Source organism: Phaenicophaeus curvirostris, chromosome 23 (genome assembly GCF_032191515.1).
Source record: "Phaenicophaeus curvirostris isolate KB17595 chromosome 23, BPBGC_Pcur_1.0, whole genome shotgun sequence".
NCBI lineage: Eukaryota > Metazoa > Chordata > Aves > Cuculiformes > Cuculidae > Phaenicophaeus > Phaenicophaeus curvirostris.
The window spans coordinates 6,461,138-6,479,232 of NC_091414.1; the positions used below are offsets into that span (position 1 = coordinate 6,461,138).

The following is an 18,095-nucleotide window of genomic DNA, read 5'->3' on the forward strand; positions in this document are numbered from 1 at the left end:
GTGGGCAGGATCCGGGCAGCACAAGTCCTTGCTGGACTCTCACCTCCCCCCGGCCCCTCGGTGCCCAGACAGGGTCCCCCATCCACCCAACAGCAGGAGAAGAGGTTTTGAGGAGCACGACCAGAGTCTGAGAAAGCCTGGCTCCATTTCATGTGCACCCCCAAAGCTCTGCAGGACCTCGCTGGCCCAGTTTGCAGCTATTTCTCTCCTCTCAGAGTCTTCCCCAGGGACACTGGGGGGATCCCAAGGGCTGCGGGAGGAGATCAGGCATGGGGACCCATGGGTGGCCCTGGCACAGTGGGATGGGATGCTCAAAACAGCATCACCCTGCTCACCCCCTGCATCCTTCTCTCTCCAGAAGCTGAGAACCCTGTACCCCTGGGGCAAGGACCAACCCAGGGTGTTCTAGTCCCTGCTGGGACCCCTCAGCAAGGTGCTGGCTGCCAGGGGATGACTTTGCTCGAGGGCTTGGGGTGCTGTTGGGATTTGGGGTGCTTCTTCTTCTTCATCACCCAGGAAAAAAGGCCAGGAGACAGAGGTGGTACCCAAAACATCACAGTGAACACCACACTCAGCCAGAAACACCTGCGGGCAGCTCCTGCCACCAGGAGAAAGCCCCCCCGGCGAGCCCCCTGCACTCGGCGCTGCCAAATGCCCCCGAAGAATAATATTCCTCCCGATGGGGAGGCAAAAAAATCCCCCCTCCCCGGGTCCTCGGCCAGGGTGTGGGTGGGAATCACCCTTGGTCACGGCAGGTCCCCACCACGCGATACTCCCCCCACGGCGGGGGTGATGACGCCCGATGGTCTCGCTGCGATAGCACCAAGGAAAACCCAGCGGACTCCGGCCGTGCCAGGAAAGCTGGGCTGATGCTCCACAGCCTCTTCTTTCCTCCGCTGGTCAGCAATGTCCCCCCCGGCAGCGGGGTTAGGATGTGTCCTTCAGCTCGGGGCTGGGGGGCTGCGGAGGGGGCACCTCCGCCGAGGGCGACTGCATCTCCTGCGCGCTGCCTGCGAGGAGAGAGCGGAGGGTGAGCAAGCCCAGTTCCTGGTCACACCACCTTGTCTTCTATTCCCTGGTGGAGTCCCCACCCCTGGAGGTGTTTAAAAGCTGGGTAGATCATAGAATCACCAGGTTGGAAAAGACCCACTGGATCATTGAGTCCAACCATTCCCATCAATCACTAAACCATGTCCCTCAGCACCTCATCCACCCGTCCCTTAAACCCCTCCAGGGAAGGGGACTCAAGCACCTCCCTGGGCAGCCTCTGCCAGTGCCCAATGACCCTTTCTGTGAAATGTGCTCAGTAGTGGACAGGCATGGTTGGACTCAATGATCTCAGAGGTTTTTCCAACCAAACAATTTTACGTTTCTAAGTGAGTTTCAGAGACAAATCTTCAAAGAACCTGACTACATGTGGGGAGGTGAGTGGTGGACTTAGCAGGGTTGGGTGATCTCAACCATCTTTTCCAAGTGATTCTATGGTTCCCCATCACCTACCTGCATTCAGGGACATCTCGGCCAGCTTGAGGGGCAGGTCAGAGGGGCTGACACCAGCCGGTGAGCCCAGGATGTCGGGCAGGGCATTACGCCGACCTGTTCTCCCAGAGGACGCGAAGTCCAGCACAGGTTCCACCTCGGTCATGGTAACCCTGGAGAGACACAATCCCCTCGCCATCAGCCCCTCTGAGCATGGAGAGCAAAAGGACCCTATCTGTGGTCCAGGAAGGATGCTCTGGTTCAGGGTAGGGAGCATCCTCTGCCTTCAGGCTCTCCAGGAGCAAAGTCAGGGGCCACCCTGCCCACAGTACTCCCCATCCCCAGGCTTGGCACCTTTGGGTGCTGGGATGTCCCCTGGTCACAGCATCATGGAGGAAGAGGGGGTCCTCAGGGGTCCCACGGGCACACTTGCAGCCTTACCGGGCACCCTCCAGCCTGGCCTGGCACTGAGTCTCCCCTGTGCCCAGGGTCCTGCTCCGCTTCCCAGCCTGGTGGCCCCTGCTCCTGACGTCTCCCAGTCAGTGACGGACACCACGGGAGATGGGGGCTCTGGGCTGGGTCCTGTCCAGCTCCGACCTGGGTGGGAGGAAGAGTAGGGGGTCAGCATTGGGCTGCAGCTGAGAAGGGATAAAGGAGGGAGCGAGGAGCAAGCCTGGGGGTGGAAGAGGCTGTAACCCCACGCAGGGCACCCATAGCACCCAGCACCCTCCTCCCTGGGTGGCTGCGCTGAGCCAGGCTGGTAGGCAGGGACCTCTCAGCCCTGGTGGGCAAGGCAGGAGGAGGATGGCATGAGACATGGATGGAGAGCAGGGGTAGGGAAGAGGAGGTGACAGCCAGCTGGCAGGTTGGACAGCAAGGGAGGCTCAGAGGGCCGCTGCGGACCAGGGTGGGGTGTTCTCAGTCTGGGGACCCCACTGTGTCCCTTGGAAGGTGGCTCTTGCTGAGCCCGGGCAGGTGGTGGTGATGCAGGGGTCCCCTGGTCAGATGATGGTGATGCAGGGGTCCCCTGCGCAGGTGATGGTGATGCAGGGGTCCCTTGGGCAGGTGATGGTGATGCTGGGGTCCCCTGGGCAGGTGATGGTGATGAAGGGATCCCCTGGGCAGGTAATGGTGATGCAGGGGTCCCCTGGGCAGGTGGCAGTGATGCTGGGGTCCCCTGCGCAGGTGATGCTGATGAAGGGATCCCCTGGGCAGGTAATGGTGATGCAGGGGTCCCCTGGGCAGGTGGCAGTGATGCTGGGGTCCCCTGGGCAGGTTATGGTGATGCAAGGGTCCCTTGGGCAGGTGATGGTGATGCAGGGGTTCCCTGGGCAGGTGATGGTGATGCAGGGGTCCCCTGGGCAGGTGGGGGCTCTCCTAGGAGGCCCCCAGCCCCGTGCAGATTGCACTTGCGTGGGCTGGTCCCGTGCACGCCACTGCCGGGACCTCACCATGATGTTCGCTCAGCTTTTGGAGATGGGTTTTGAAGCTGCAGGTGGGGTTGGACCTTGTAGGGACATGGGTAACCTCCACCATCCCCGGGCCCCTCATGGGGTGCTGGGACCCCTAAGCCATCACTCAATGAGCCTTGGCCCCTCCTGGGCAGACACTGGCAGTGGTGCTGGGACTGGTGTCCCCAAGGTGGTGGCAGTGGGAGCTTGTTCTGCTGTGTGGGGGGGATAAACTCACCAGCGTCCTCCTGGGAACCAGTATCCAGCAGAGGACGAGCCAAGGTCCCCAAGTCCTTGGGCGTAGACGCCGTGCCAAGCGGGACAAGTGATCCTGGCTGTATGTGAGGAGGAGAAATCAATGATTAACCTGGAGGTGAGTAGTCATGGGCTGACTGGCCCACACAGGGCGGGATCAGGGCCTTTTTCAGCTGGGGAAACTGAGGCACAGAGTGAGGTTCAGGTGTGTGATGAGGGCAGGGTGCACAGACCCTGTCACGCAGAGACACAGCTGACATGTGATGCACCTTGTATGGGTGTGTGTGCACCCTAGGGCTGTGTGTGGATCAGTGCATGTGTGTGCATGTTTCATAGAATCGTGGAGTGAATTGGGTTTGAAGCCCATCCAGTTCCACCCCTGCCACAGGCAGGGACACCTCCCTCTGGATCAGGGGCTCCAAGCCGCATCCAACCTGGCCTTGAACCCCTCCAGGGATGGGGCAGCCACCCCTGCTCTGGGCAACCTGGGCCAGGGCCTCCCCACCCTCACAGCAAAACATTTCTTCCTAAGATCTCATCTTCATCTCCCCTCTTTCAGGTGAAAACCATTCCCCATCATCCTATCCCTGCACTCCCTGATGAAGAGCCCGCCCCCCAGCTTTTCTGGAGCCCCTTTCAGCCCTGGAAGCTGCTCTAAGGTCTCCCTGGAGCCTTCTCTTCTCCAGGCTGAACAACCCCAGCTCTCCCAGCCTGTCTGCGTGCATCACCTCAGGACAGGCAGTTGGGTGTGAGTGCACGTGGACGTGCAGCTGGAGCTGAGCCCCAGCATGTGCCTGCCTGGTGCCCATGGGCACACATGTGCAAGCATGGTGCCCCGTGGCACACGTATGATCACTCTAGGCGTTCCTGGGCACGTTCAGGTGCGTGTGTGCTGCATCGTAGCACATGTGTATGTGAATGCACGGCATCCTCTGGCACATGGGTGTGCATGTCACAAGCCCTGTGTGCACGCAAACACACGCATGGACCTCTATGTCAGCGTGAGGTGACAACAGTGCTGCCAGCTCCTGTTGGGGCCACAGCTGGGTCACCTTGATAAGGGGAAAATTTTAAGTTAGTATGTCTCATAGTGATATGTGTCTTGAAAAGTGTTTTCTTTCCTAAAGGGGGACCGATGAATGGCAAATGTCTTGATCTATAACAGTTGTCTAAGCTTGTATGTCCCATAGCGATATGTGTCTGAGAGGATGTTTATCTAAAGGTGGGCCAGCTGTGAAAGGAACAGGCATCCCAGGCATCCTGCAAGATAAGATAAGATAAGGACGCCTGAAATCCACACTACCACACCAGTGGGAAAGGACTGTTTTCCCAAAAATTTGGGCTGTACCCCCATCCTGTACTATAAAAGACACACAGTTTCTTGCTTGGTGTGTGTGTTTTTGGAGGATTGATTCCCCCACGCATCCAGCACTGCAAATAAAGAATACCTGCTTAATAACGACTATCTAGTTGTTATTGAGTTATTACATCAGAATCCTTGCCCTGCTGCACCTAGCCTCCCACTTCAGTGAGGATTGCTAGAAAGCAAGGGGGTTTGGAAACTCCGTCCTTTGAATTAACCTCCTGGGCACAGAGGTTCTCATCACATGGAACACGTTGGAGTTCCCAGCCCCTTTCTTGCACCAGGGCTCCCGCAGCAGCACCAGCTGGCCCAGCGGGAGCCCTCGGCTCGGTGGCCGCTGCTCTGGGCACTGGCACAGGGGCAGGCAGCGTGGAGGATCCGTGACGGCACCACAGCACCCGCCGTGTCACCCTGGCAACCGCTCGGGGCTGGGATGAGCCAGGGCTCACACGCCTGGTGTGCGTCATGGGGTGAGCGTGTACGAGCACACGCGTGTGTACACGCAGGTCCACATGTGACCACACGTGCACACAGATGCATAGTTGCATGCATGTGTGCGGACACACATGAACATACACGTGCACTCACACGCTGTGCACACGTGCACGCAGAGCCTTCCTTTTCACATCCCAGCAAGACAGAGCCCTGCAGGGCTGGATCAAAACCTTCCCAGCAGCCCCAGCAGCTCCTGCTGGCTCAAGCTCTGAAGCACCAGGGAAGAAAAAGCCTTCCTGACCAGGCTGGATCCTGCCCGTCTCCTTCCCGCAGCTCAACATCTCCAGGGATGCTGGGGATGGTTTGTCCAGGGCATAGGCAGGGGTTACACCCTGTACACTCACCCAGCCCACCTAAAAGCTGTGCAGAGAGATCAAGATGTGGAGAGATCAGGACTTCAATGGTGGCACAGATGGAAAAGCTGCTGTGACCTTGGTGGGGGCTGAAAACACTGAGGGGTTGTAATGGGACGGGGGGAGTCCTGAGCACTCTTGGGATGCAGCATCGCTGTCACGGGGAGACCACAAGGCTGCTCCCACCCACTGCGTCCCTTGGAGCAAGGTCCAAGATGCTGATGCCTGCCCTGTGCTGAGCATTGCCACGTCCTCCTGGTCCCACAGGCAGCAAATCCAACCCAGTGCTGGGCAACCAATGTTGCATAAACCTCGTGCCTCCGCCCGGTGAGCAGCGATTTCCCTCTCTTATCAGGGACTCTCTCCAGGAGGTTTAACGTGCTCACAACTTAAAAAAGCTCCTGGAGTCACATGGAAGGTCCTTGGGGCTGCTGGCTCCTGCTTTAATGCTCCTAATGGGATATAGGAGGATAGGGCAAAAATAAACCTTAATGCCTCCTGTAAAGGGGCTGCGGTGGAAGATCCTGGGAAGAGGTGGAGGGAGGACACGGCACTGGGGTGTGTCACATCCCCTTTATCAAATCGCTTGGGAATCAAGGTAGCGCCACTGCAGCAAACCTGCCTCCTGCCCAGAGGACGCTGGGAGACCAGAAAACATCCTGCAAGGCCATATCCAAGGTGGGATGTCCTCAAACCTCAGGTATCTCCACACAACACAGTCCTTCCAGCGGGAGAGCTCCCAGGTCCCTGTGGTGCTACTGACCCCTAATGCTTTCATGCCAGTCACTGAGCTGCTTGGTTTGGGCTGGATGCTCAGTATAATTTGTCTGTGGCAATGACCTATTAAACCACAAGAGGGGAAGGAGATGGTCTGGCTGAAGGCCAGCGAGCAAGACACAAAGTAATCACGAGACAAGAGAGAAAACAAGTGAGATTTTGCCCTCCCACTGCGGTCAGCATGTGTGCCTCTCCCCACCACATGCTGCTGCAAATCCCCACCCCACGCTCAGAGTCCAGGCTGCCAGAGCAACTTGTGCAGGATTAGGACTTGTCTTCAGCATCCAAGCTCCTTGCAGGATGATCTGCTGCAGGAAGCATCTCTGAAGCCCTGTTTTGGCTGCCATCGCATTGTTTGCCTTTGATTTGAGTATGAATCCCAAGCCTGGAGCAGCCCAGGTTGCTCCTGTACCCGAATCCCAAGCCTGGAGCAGCCCAGGTTGCTCCTGTACCCGCAGGCAGTGGGAGGAAAGGCTCCTGCCCCAGCCCCTGTTCCCTACTCACCTGCTCTTTGCTCTAAACCTCCTCATTCGAGCCTCAAAAAGCCCAAATCCACGGCTTGTAAAGGAGATGCTACAGCTGGACTCTTCTGCTGAGACTCAGAGCATCAGCCCTGGGAGGGAAGTGGTTTGGGTGAGGAGCACCCCACATCCTCTCCCTCTTCCTTATCATTCTCCTCTCCCAGCCCTGGGCCAGGGACGCTGCAGGATGGACCCAGCCAAGGGACTGAGATGACCTGGAAAGAGCCATCGCTTTCCCGACCACCTCGAGGCAGGTGGTGACAGCCAGGGATGTGCCACGACCACGCTGAGCCAGGCACGGACCTCACCATCACTGGGAGGAAACAAGCCAAGGGTGTTAGGAGGAGCTCGGTCCCATCCCACTAGGGTTGGGGCAGAACGGGCAGCAGGCTTTGGTGGTGGAGGTCTTCCCTCAATGTGGCATCGTTAGGTTTGTCTTAGTGACATTTCCCTGGATATAAAAGCCCGGGAAGATGGAAGGAAGATACTGAGCAGACAGCAAAAGGTGTGAAACCATCCCAGGGACAGAGCAGCTGAACAGACCGAAAGACAGACACCTCCATGGGCAGAGCATCCCTAGAATCATAGAATCATAAAATCACCAGGTTGGAAAAGACCCACCGGATCATCGAGTCCAACCATTCCCATCGATCACTAAACCATGTCCCTCAGCACCTCGTCCAGCTGTACCTTAAACACCTCCAGGAAAGGTGACTCAACCCCCTCCCTGGGCAGCCTCTGCCACTGCCCAATGACCCTTTCTGTGAAAAATTTCTTCCTGATGTCAAGCCTGAACCTCCCCTGGTGGAGCTTGAGGCCATTCCCTCTCGTCCTGTCCCCTGTCACTTGGGAGAAGAGCCCAGCTCCCTCCTCTCCACAACCTCCTTACAGGTAGTTGTAGAGAGCAATGAGGTCTCCCCTCAGCCTTCTCTTCTCCAGACTAAACAACCCCAGCTCTCTCAGCCGTTCCTCATAAGGCCTGTTCTCCAGGCCCTTCACCAGCTTGGTTGCTCTTCTCTGGACTCGCTCCAGAGCCTCAACATCCTTCTTGTGGTGAGGGGCCCAGAACTGAACACAGGATTCGAGGAGCGGTCTCACCAGTGCCGAGTCCAGAGGGAGAAGAACCTCCCTGGCCCTGCTGGCCACGCCGTTTCTGATCCAAGCCAAGATGCCATTGGCCTTCTTGGCCACCTGGGCCACTGCTGGCTCATGTTCAGTCGCTGTCAACCAACTCCCCCAGGTCTTTCTCCTCCAGACTCCTCCCCAGCGATCGAGGCTGTAAAGTTTTGTTAAGGGTTCATTTAGCTCTAAGGTTTTGCTTTTTCACCTTCGGAGTAGCGGATAGGTCACTGGCTCATCTGGAATTGTGGGTCTGGGCAACTTAATGTTCTTGGTATTCTCTATAACAGGATTTCTTCACGCTCCTTTAATTCAACGTGTCATGGGGGCTGACAATGACAGGCTGGGAAATGCTGCACTCCAGCACGAGCCCTTGGAAAATCCACTGGCAACCTCGCAATGTCAATGTTATTAAGAGATGATGAACACACTGGAAAATGGGAAGGATTTGCCCAGGCATATCCATGATGTTGAATTAAATGAGCGTTGCATGCCAGGAAGGAAAGAGCTGCCCTGGATCAGAAGGGGATGAGAGCATCATCCAGGAAAATCAATGATGAGTCCACATGGGAGGAAAATCCAACGGGGCTGAGCTAACCAGGGACCGACAGCCACCAGACAGACCAAGCAGCCCCCGGAGCCTGGAACAGCAGATGGCAATAATTAAACAGAGGATAAGATCTGGAGAGCTAAGAGATTTCCCGTGGAGGCAGCAGGTTTGGTCCCGATGGTTTCATCTTGAGGGATGAGGCTGCAGGCTGTGTTCGTGCCTGAGGTAACGGCAGCGCTGTCAGTGTCCGAGCCCACGAGATGCTGAGCAGGCACCTGCTGCCATGTGGAAAAGGGCTTCATCAGCTGTCAGCAGCCCCAAACAGCTCCCAGGATCCAGGCAAGAGGGAAGCATGAGAATAAATATTGTCCCAAACTCATTGTCTCCAGGGCAGAGGGAGAAAATGAGAAGGGGAGAGGCCCCAAGGTTGTTGGCTGGTGCAGGAATATTTAACATGGATATGCAGGACAACTCGGAGAACAGGTTTTCCTTCAAGCTCAGAGTTCAAGGAAGTTGCAACCCAAGTGCCTTGAGGTGACGATGATCCCCCTGGAAGTGAGTGGGGTGGGATGTGGCTGCCAGTGCCACAGGGAGAAGCTGGCACCTCACTGCCTGCCCGTGGCAGCACAACCTCTCTGACCTCAGACTGGTGCTTTTGTCCCTAAATGGGAAGGTGCCTGGGCCAGCTCAGATCCTGCCTGGCACCTTTGGAGTGATGCTGTCCCAGTCTAAAGCAAAGTGGTGCAGAGATCCAAGGAAACCTGCGCCTGGATGTTCACAGCATCCCCGAAGTCTCATGCTATTTTTTGTCCCCCACTTTCCCCTGGCTCCTCCTTGCTGCGTGGCCTCAGCTCCTTCCCAACGCTTTGAGGATTTGTTGCAGCAGGTTTTCAGAGAGCAGGTGACCCTGGCATCTCCCCAGATTTCTGGCTGAGCTGAGGTGGTCCAGCGCAACCCGGTACCCATGGGGCTGGCCCCTCCATTGGATGCACTTTCCAGCAAACACCATCGCCCAAAAGGCATCCCACCTTCCTGCACCGCATCTTCCTCATTAGGCTAATGCACTTACAGCCGTAATTCTCGTTACTCCGTAAGCCCTTTCCCGTTGTGTCCTGCTTTGCACTTTGACCTTCCTCCCTGCTTTTGCTCTTGCACACCCACCCTCGCAGCCTGACCTGCTTTCCCTCTCCTCCTCTTTTCCTGCTTGTGCGTGGATTGTCTCATCCACCAGCGTGGGGCACGTAGAAATGTCTCTTCCTCCTCTCCATCATTCTGACATCCCTCGCCATCATCCTTCCATCTCTCTTCTCCCTTTCCCTTGCTCCCTCCCTGCTCCCCATCACTGCCCCACAGGCGGGTAGGACCAGGTCTAGGCTTAATCTCATCCCTGCTCACACCGCAATCCTCAATTATTCCACCCAAATCACTCCCTGCCTTACAAGGAAGCTTTTAAAGATCATCTCTCACCTTCCTTTATCTCCTCCTGCTTCCTTTTTTCCTGCTTTAGGGCTGACTTATTTTTTTAGGATGTTTTCTCCAGCTGTTGGACTTCGAAATTCCTTTTCACCCTCTAACCTGAGATGTGTCCTCACAAAACCCAGTTCAAACTGAACACAAAGCCTTCCTTTGGCTGGCTCTGCACTGGGGCTCATCCAGGCTTGTTGGATATCGGTACCTGAATTCCCATTCAAAGCAAAGAGTGAGAATGAAGGACTCCAAAATGGGAGACTGATAACCCTCATTCACCACAATTCCTGGATGGAGATGAGCACAAGAGGTGGGTTTTGCTGCTGCCATTCCTAGGGTGGAGTCACTGGGAGGAAGGATGGTTGTATTATTGCTCCATCAATCCTGGTCTCACTGCACTCGGGGATGTTGGCAGAGTTCAGCTCTGTTTAATACCCTCACTAAAGCCAGGCAAAAACCCTAAAATCCAACCTGAGTGTCTCCAGACAGGATTTCAGGCTATTTATATAAACTGTCACTTTGGTTTATAGTCCTGCAAACACAAATCAGAGCAAGTCCTGCTCGAGGGTGAAAGTAAAACCAGCTCAAGTGCTCACTGACATCCCAACCCAAAGCTTGTCCGAGCATCTGCAGGACAAAGTCAAGCGCTGTCAGCCCAGACCTGGGTGCCTCCAGCCTTTGAGGTGATCACCACCTTGCCCCACATCATGACTTGGCTCCCCCAAAGGGCAGTAACCCCAGAGAAAATCTCCTTTTGATCCCTGGGTTGGGGCAGAAAAAAGGGCTCTGGAGGACTCGGCAGTTTGATCCCAACACGGCCCCACTGAGCACAGCATCTCCTGCAAGTCAAGAAAACTGAGGCATCTCTTCCTCTAGGAGCAGCACATGGGGCACCACAGGCACCTGACGAAAGAGCCAGGGAAACCTGATTTCATTATGGCCTCTGGACCATCCTAATTTCCATTTCCATCCCACTAGATGAGCAGTCTGATCCAGTGGGAGGTGTAGGGGACTGGAATTGGATGGGCTTTGAGGTCCCTTCTAACCCAAACCGTTCTATGATTCTCATTTCTTCATTCCTGGACAAGCCTGAGTTGTTCTTATTAAAGAGTAAAGCACTTAAAGCTCAGCAGGCAAGAGCCTGAGGATGTGGGCTGACCGTGCAGCATTCCTGGACTTACCCTGCACCCAAAAGCTCCCCAAACCCCCCAGCAGGGGAGACAGGATTGGATAACCTCAGCTGATCAGCCACGGGGTCTTGCTCACCTGGAGAGGGAATAACCACATCCTGGACCATCTTCTCCATCCAGAGCCCCCAGCCCAGTGCACAACCCTGCCTCCCATCCTGCCCGATCTCCCCTGGGTTTCAAATTCTCCTCTGGAAATTGAGAGAGGAGAATTTTTCCTTCGCTTCATGCAAGCACCTCTGTTTTTTACTGTCATACCAAGCAGGGCTGTTCTGCAGCAGCTGGAAGGTGCAAGATGCCTGTGCAAGGATGCAGGTGGGACTTGTGGACCGCTGCGGGCACGGATGGAGCTACTTTGCAATCTGGCAACTCTGAGGAAGGAGCCAGCAGCTCCCTTGCCAGGGTCTGACACACGGGGCAAAGCCCTGGAGCGGGAGCGATGCTGTCCCTGTGCTGCAGCCGCCATCAGCCCCACCAGCTCATCCCCTCAGTGGCATCAGGAAAATGAAAAGAACCCCCAAAATCTCCAGTAATACTCTGTTTGTGGCTATTTACTGTGGGAACATGGCAGATCCTTAGGGCCATCAGCACTGAAAGCTCCTGGCTTCCCAGTGACAGTGGGGAGGTGACAGCTACATGACCCAGCTCAGCACAGCCATGCTGGAGAACGTGTCCAGCACAAGCACAGTAGTGAGTGAGACCTTCACCCCGACATCAGTTTGGGTGCAGACCGGGATCTCCCATTAAACAGCACCTCCCTGGGCTTGCAACCATCCTCCTGCCCACGCATGAGCGGCCTGGACCACGGCTCGTGTGCCCCTGCCCAAACCTCCTGGATGGGAGATGCTGTCCTGCAACCCAGGGAGCAATGGAGGCATCCCAGGAGGGATGTAGGGAGGGATTCCACCACATCCCAAGGAGGGATATAGGGAGGGATCCCATCGTATCTCAAGGAAGGATGTAGGGAGGTATCCCACCGCATCCCAAGGAGGGATGTAGGGAGGGATCCCACCCTATCCCAGGGAGGGATGTAGGGAGGGATCCTACTGCATCCCAGGGAGGGATGTAGGGAGAGATCCCATCATATCGCAGGGAGGGATGTAGGGAGGTATCCCACCGCATCCCAAGGAAGGATGTAGGAAGGGACGGAGGGAGGGATCCCACCATATCCCAAGGAGGGATGTAGGGAGGGACAGGTTGCTCCAGCTGCTCCCAGGCCAGCCAGGTATTCACTAGCCTGCCAGCTGTGACCTCTTTCAAAACTTTCAAGGATCCCTGCCTACGTTCCTATCATTTAATTACCTTTAATTGCCGATGTGGTGGGAGGAGAAAGAAGATTTCTCCTGGGGAGTCTGGGGGGTTATCAGGGACACCACAAGTGTGCTGGGGGGGTGGGCTGAGCCCATCTCCCCACCACTTTTCACACTGTGGGTCTCCTCTCAGTCCGATCATCTGCACTCAGGTCCTTTTTGAGCCCAAGGGGGAAATGCAACAGCACCTTTCACACAGGGATGATGGAAACCCACCCACAGGGGCAACGGGAACCCACCACTCACCCATGGAGAAGGACCTGGCACCGCGAGTAAACCAGCAGCCAAGGGAGCGAAAGAGGAGCTTCCCCTACCACACGTCTCAGTTGCAAAGCCGCTGATCTAATGGGAGGTAATTACGATGGCTGAGCCCTGGGTAATACAGCTCCCATCGTAACCTTTAGTTGCTGCTCCAACAACGGCACAAACTATAATTTTGCATAATAAACATGTCACCCACATCTAAATCGGTTTCATTTGTTAGCAGTCTGAGGCTCTCTCCTCTCCAAATGGCTTTTTGTCAGCTGCTCCAGCCTGAGCATCCTGGGTGGGACCAGACAGACCTGATCCGAGATGATGGGGATGGGGATGTCCTTGTTTCTCCTGCCTGTGCATGCGGAATGTGTGGGTGAGCACCACGGCGCAGGGAATTGTGCCAGAGGGAAACCAAGGAGCCACGGCGATGCTGCAACGTGGGCTGAGGGCTGCCTGGGACAAGGGCTGGGACATCTGTGGGGACACAGGGAGCCAGCTGGGTGCCACCAAGCTCGTGTTGGGCTGTGCAATACCATGAGTGCCATAGTCTGGGTGACACAAGGCAAAGAGCATTTCTGAAATGCAACCAGATGGCCCCATGTGTGGCCGTGCACCACAGGAGCCTCTTCTCTCAGAATCATAGAATTGTTCGGTTGAAAAAGGCCTTTGAGATCATCAAGCCCAACTGTACTTGTCCACTACTAAACCATATCCCTGAGCATCTCATCTACCTCTCTTTTAAACCCCACCAGGGATGGGGACTCCACCACCTCCCTGGGCAGCCTCTGCCACTGCCTGGGAACCTTTTCAGTGAAGAAATTTTTCTTGATGTCAAATGTGAACCTGCCCTGGTGCAATTTGAGGCCATTTCCTCTAGTACTGTCACTGTCACTACGGAGAACAGAGCAGCACCCACCTCACTACAACGCTCTTTTGGGAATTGTAGATAGTGATGAGGTCTCCCGTCAGCCTCCTTTTCTCCAGTCTAAAAAAAGTCCCTTTTCTCCACCTGCCACCAGTCAGCACCAGGAGAGGACTGTGGTGCAGCTGAGTATGGTTAGGAAAATATTTTTCATGGAAAGGGTCATTGGGCACTGTCAGAGGCTGCCCAGGGAGGGGGTTGAGTCACCTTCCCTGGAGGGGTTTAAGGCACGGGTGGACGAGGCGCTGAGGGTCATGCTTTAGTGATGCTTTAGTGGGAATGGTTGGACTCAATGATCCGGTGGGTCTTTTCCAACCTGGTGATTCTATGATTATGATTCTATGGTGAAAATCAGGGTGCTCCGAGGAAGCAGCACTGGATTCACAGGAGGCTTCCTGGATCTGCCAAAGCAGCAGGACCTGTGCAGGCACCCAGATAATGAATTTTGGGGAGTGGAGCAGGCTGATGGCTTCCCAGGCCCCGCGGTGCAGCTGGTACCTCCGGCTCCCCAGGGAGCCCCCGGCATGTGCTTCCCCCAGGGCCCTGGCAGCTGCCAGGTTTTCTAATTCCTGCTGCAACTCATCCAAGAAGGGAAGTGGAAACATTCCAGGGTGTCCTGCTCCCCAGGCAGCATCCCCTTGGGAGGAACTGATGGGTCTCCCTCGTGGTGACACCTCGCATGGAGGTGACCCAGATGATTCCCTGCATGGATGCCGGGAGCATCACTGAGATTCCCCCATGCAGGGGCTGTCACAGCACCTTCCCCACCACCCAGTGAAACCCTCCTGGCCCGTGGGGAGCTGGTGGGGAAGGGAATGAAAGCCAAGAAATCCGTTCAGGCACCCTGGGATCAGAGGCACAGCTTGAAATCCCCAGCCCTGATGGAGCAGAGCTGGATCCGTCTCCCCTGGGCTGAGCCAGGCACTAAACCAGAGCACCCGAGGACCCAAGGTCAGAGTGGTGCTGGGGCCTTCATCCCCATCCTTCGTGTGCCACGTCCTCAAGGGCCGGGTCAGGAATGGGTGCCAGGGCTTTGCCAGCTGAACCCAGAGCTGAACCCCAAAGCTTCCCCCAAGCATCGCTGCTACCAGAGCCATGGGCAGTGTCTGCCTGAGTCCCCTGGTTCCCAGCCACCTCCTCCCTCTCCCCCTCTGCCCTCCAGCCCACCACACGTCTTTGGGGACACCCGGCACAGTCCCCAGGCTGGGGTAGGCACAGCCCTCCAGGAGCCACCAGAGACCCCAGCAGCCCCTGGCATGGCTGGCAGGGCAGGGCACAGCAGCACTTCTAGAGCTGCAAAAACACTGACATGAATTTTAGACTCCTCTGACTTCTCCTACTCCAGCCCAGCATGGTCCCCTGGGACAGGGGGACAGCTTGGGCACAGCCTCCTGACAGTCCAGCTTGGGCAGCAATACTGTGGCTCCCCCAGTTTAGAAGAGCGAGGAGATCCTGGCTCTGCCATCACCTTGAAAAACTCCTGCTTTTTTTTTTTTGGGGGTGGGGGGGATGATGATGAACAGATAAAGGGTGGAAATAGTGGTAGGGCTGTGTCCATCTGTCTTTCTCTCCCCCTCTCCATTCTATCTCCCACCTCTCCTGCCTGGCTGTGACTAGGAGGGACATGCCAGGAGGAGTCCAGGCAGGACTTGAGGTTGAGGTGTCCCTTGGTGGACAGCCTCAAGGTCAAAGCAGTGAGTATTTTGGGTAAACACAAGGCATCCAGCCCTGTGACACCCAGCCAGGGGACAGGAGCCAGCTCTGGGGACCAAAGGGACCCGATCCAAGCATCTGCAGGGGCAACCTGCCAAAATAAAGCCCTGAAGGCAGCAAGGAGGGGTTGTCCCTGGGGAAGCCCTTTCCTACCAAGAGGATGCCGCCTGGGAGGAGGCATGAGAAGAGCGTGATTCCTACATGGAGCAGTGCTCAGCCCCACGCCAGCTCTTGCTGCCTGGGACATCTTGCATCTCCCTGGGGCCTAAAATCATCTGGGGAAGTTCTCACCTGGGAAGCTGAGGACTGGAGCTGGGGGCATCAGGGGGGATTGGACTGGGGTCAGGGCAGCTGAGATCATGATGGGGCAGGATGGAAGGTGGAGAGGTCGGCAATGACCCCAGGACCTGCCAGGGAAGAGGGAGGCAGGGAGTGAGGGGGCAGGGGTGGACGCCAGGATGGGATGGAAGTGCCACCACAGGGGCTGCCCTGAAGTGCCCACCCTGAGATGGACAAGCCTTGCTTGGTGCCCGGCCACTGCTCACCATGACCCTTCCCAGAGCTACCTGCCCTTGGTGGGTTGGGTACAGATCCCCCCAAGCCCTTGAGGGTCACCCCACTGCCCTGCTCAGCACCACATCCACCCAAACTCCATCTGCCTCCCAAGGACACCGCTGTCCCCTGAGCCTCCTGCCCCTCTGCCCTGCCTTCACTCCGATGCACTTCCCCAGAGATGCCCAGGGCAGGGACCTGCTTCCCAGGGTGGGCACTCGGTCCCCATGGCAGGCGCACTGTCCCCAGTGCCCACGGGCACAGGGCATCCACCACCGTGGCCCAGGGCCTCCGTGCAACCACGTCACCTGAAGCCTCCACCTGTCAGCCGCTCACCTGGGCTCTGCCGGAGCCGGTGCCAACGTTGATGCCTACGGTGATACCAGTGACAGTGCCAGGGCTAGCGCTGCCACCAGGCTTGGTGTTGATGCTGGTGTCAGTGATGATGTCGGAGCTGATGCTGATGTTGCCCCGGTGTTGGTGCTGATGTCGCCGTGGGAGGTGATGCCGGTGCCGGTGTCGATTCCGGTGTCGGTGATGATGCTGATGGTGCTCCTGGTGCTGATGCCCGTGTCAGGACCTATGCTGCTCCCGGTGTGGATGTTGGTGTCCGTACCGATGCTGGTACCGATGCTGGTACTGATGCTGCTCCCAGTGCTGATGGTGCCGGTACTGCTGCTGCTCCCGGTGCTGATGTTGGTGTCGGTACCGATGCTGCTCCCAGTGCTGATGTTGGTGTCGGTACCGATGCTGCTCCCGGTGCTGATGTTGGTGTCGGTACCGATGCTGCTCCCGGTGCTGATGTTGGTGTCGGTACCGATGCTGCTCCCGGTGCTGATGTTGGTACTGGTACAGATGCTGCTCCCGGTGTTGATGTTGGTGTCGATACCGATGCTGGTACCGATGCTGCTCGCCGTGCTGCTGCTGCTGCTGCTGCTGCTCCCGGTGCTGATGTTGGTGTCAGGACCGATACTGCTCCCGGTGCTGATGCTGGTATTGGTACCGAGGCTGCTCCCGGTGCTGATGGTGTCGGTACCGATGCTGCTCCCGGAGCTGCTGCCGCTCCCGGTGCCGGGATGCCGGTGCCGATGCTGCTGGCCGTGCCGCCGCAGCCGGGCGGAGGGAGGGTGTCTGGCGGCCGCCCCGGGGAAGCTCCTGCTCGGCAGCCCCTGGGGCCGCGGGGCCGCTCCCCGCCCCGCTCCGCACGGGGGGGACCCGCCCGCCGCCTCCCCCCGACGCGGGGCGGCCGGGACCGAGCTGCGTCCCCAGCGCCTCCCCCGCCGGCAGGGACACCCCAGCCCCACCGGGAACCGGATCCCCAGCCCCACCGGGAGCCAGACCCCCCATCCCCACCGGGAACCGGACCTCCCATCCCCACTGGGAACTGGACCCCTAAATCCACCGGGAACGGGACCCCCATCCCCACCAGCAGCCGGACCCCCCATCCCCACCGGGAACCAGACACCCCAACCCCACTGGGAACCGGACCCCCATCCTCACCAGGAACCAGACCCCCATCCCCACCGGGAGTCGGAACCTCCATCCCCATCCTCGCCTTCCCCCTCCCCCTCCTCGCCTCCCCCCTCCCCCGGATCCAGAATCTGCACCCCCATCGCCTCCCCCTCCCCGCCACCGGGGCTGCCAGGGACTGATCCCCTATCCCCACTGCTTCCTAGCCACCGGAGACCAGATCCCCATCCTTTCTGTCTCCCCCTGTTGCTCAGGACAGGACCCCCTGCATCCCCATCGCCTCCCCCATCACTAGGACTGGACCCCCATCCCACCCCAGCACCACTGGATCCCGGACCCCCATCCCCATCACCTCCTCCACCACTGGACCCCATCCCCATTGCCTCCCCCCATCACTGGACCCCACACCTCCATCCCCATCACCTCCCCTGTCACCGGTACTGGACCCCTGGCCCCCTTCACCTACCCCACCACCAGACCCCACCCCCATAACCTCCCCTCATCACTGGATCCCAGACCCCCATCCCCATCACCTCCCCTTGCTACAAGGGACCAGCTTCCCCACCCCACAGACCCCCACGCTTCTCTCCCACACTGAATGTCAGTGTTCCCGGAGCTGCGTCCCCTCTGTGTCCCCCTCCTGCTTTGAGAGATTTGGGGGGCTGTGACTCCCCTGCCCCAGGGACCCATCTCCCCCCATAAAGCTGCTTGGAAAAAGTGCCAACCCCCCAAGATTTCTTCTGAATTAGGGTCCCTGGTTGCAACCCTGGAGCAGGAGCTCCATGACCCCAAGGAGGGCTCTGCTCACCCACCAGGATACCTTGGTCCCAGTCCCAAGAAGGGCTCTGCTTGCCCA

General features: G+C 57.6%; 1 protein-coding gene across 1 annotated transcript; it reads right to left on the minus strand.

The window, feature by feature from the left end:
* Positions 1-552: 552 nt before the first annotated feature.
* LOC138730264 (cAMP-dependent protein kinase inhibitor alpha-like) lies at positions 553-16,171 on the minus strand. The gene is made up of 5 exons (XM_069875296.1): positions 16,106-16,171; positions 3,169-3,265; positions 1,921-2,076; positions 1,501-1,652; positions 553-1,010 (listed from the first exon to the last, which is right to left on the minus strand). Exons 4-5 carry the CDS (start codon positions 1,643-1,645, stop codon positions 928-930), a joined length of 228 nt encoding a protein of 75 aa, XP_069731397.1. The 5' UTR covers positions 1,646-1,652; positions 1,921-2,076; positions 3,169-3,265; positions 16,106-16,171; the 3' UTR covers positions 553-927.
* Positions 16,172-18,095: the final 1,924 nt, after the last annotated feature.

What these genes read in the sequence shown, in the direction of transcription:
- LOC138730264 (XM_069875296.1), bottom strand. Translation starts at nt 1,645, where the DNA reads ATGACCGAGGTGGAACCTGTGCTGGACTTCGCGTCCTCTGGGAGAACA. An exon ending in CGAGATGTCCCTGAATGCAG is followed by an intron (nt 1,011 to 1,500) that starts GTAGGTGATGGG and finishes CTCTCCTCGCAG; the next exon opens with GCAGCGCGCAGGAGATGCAG.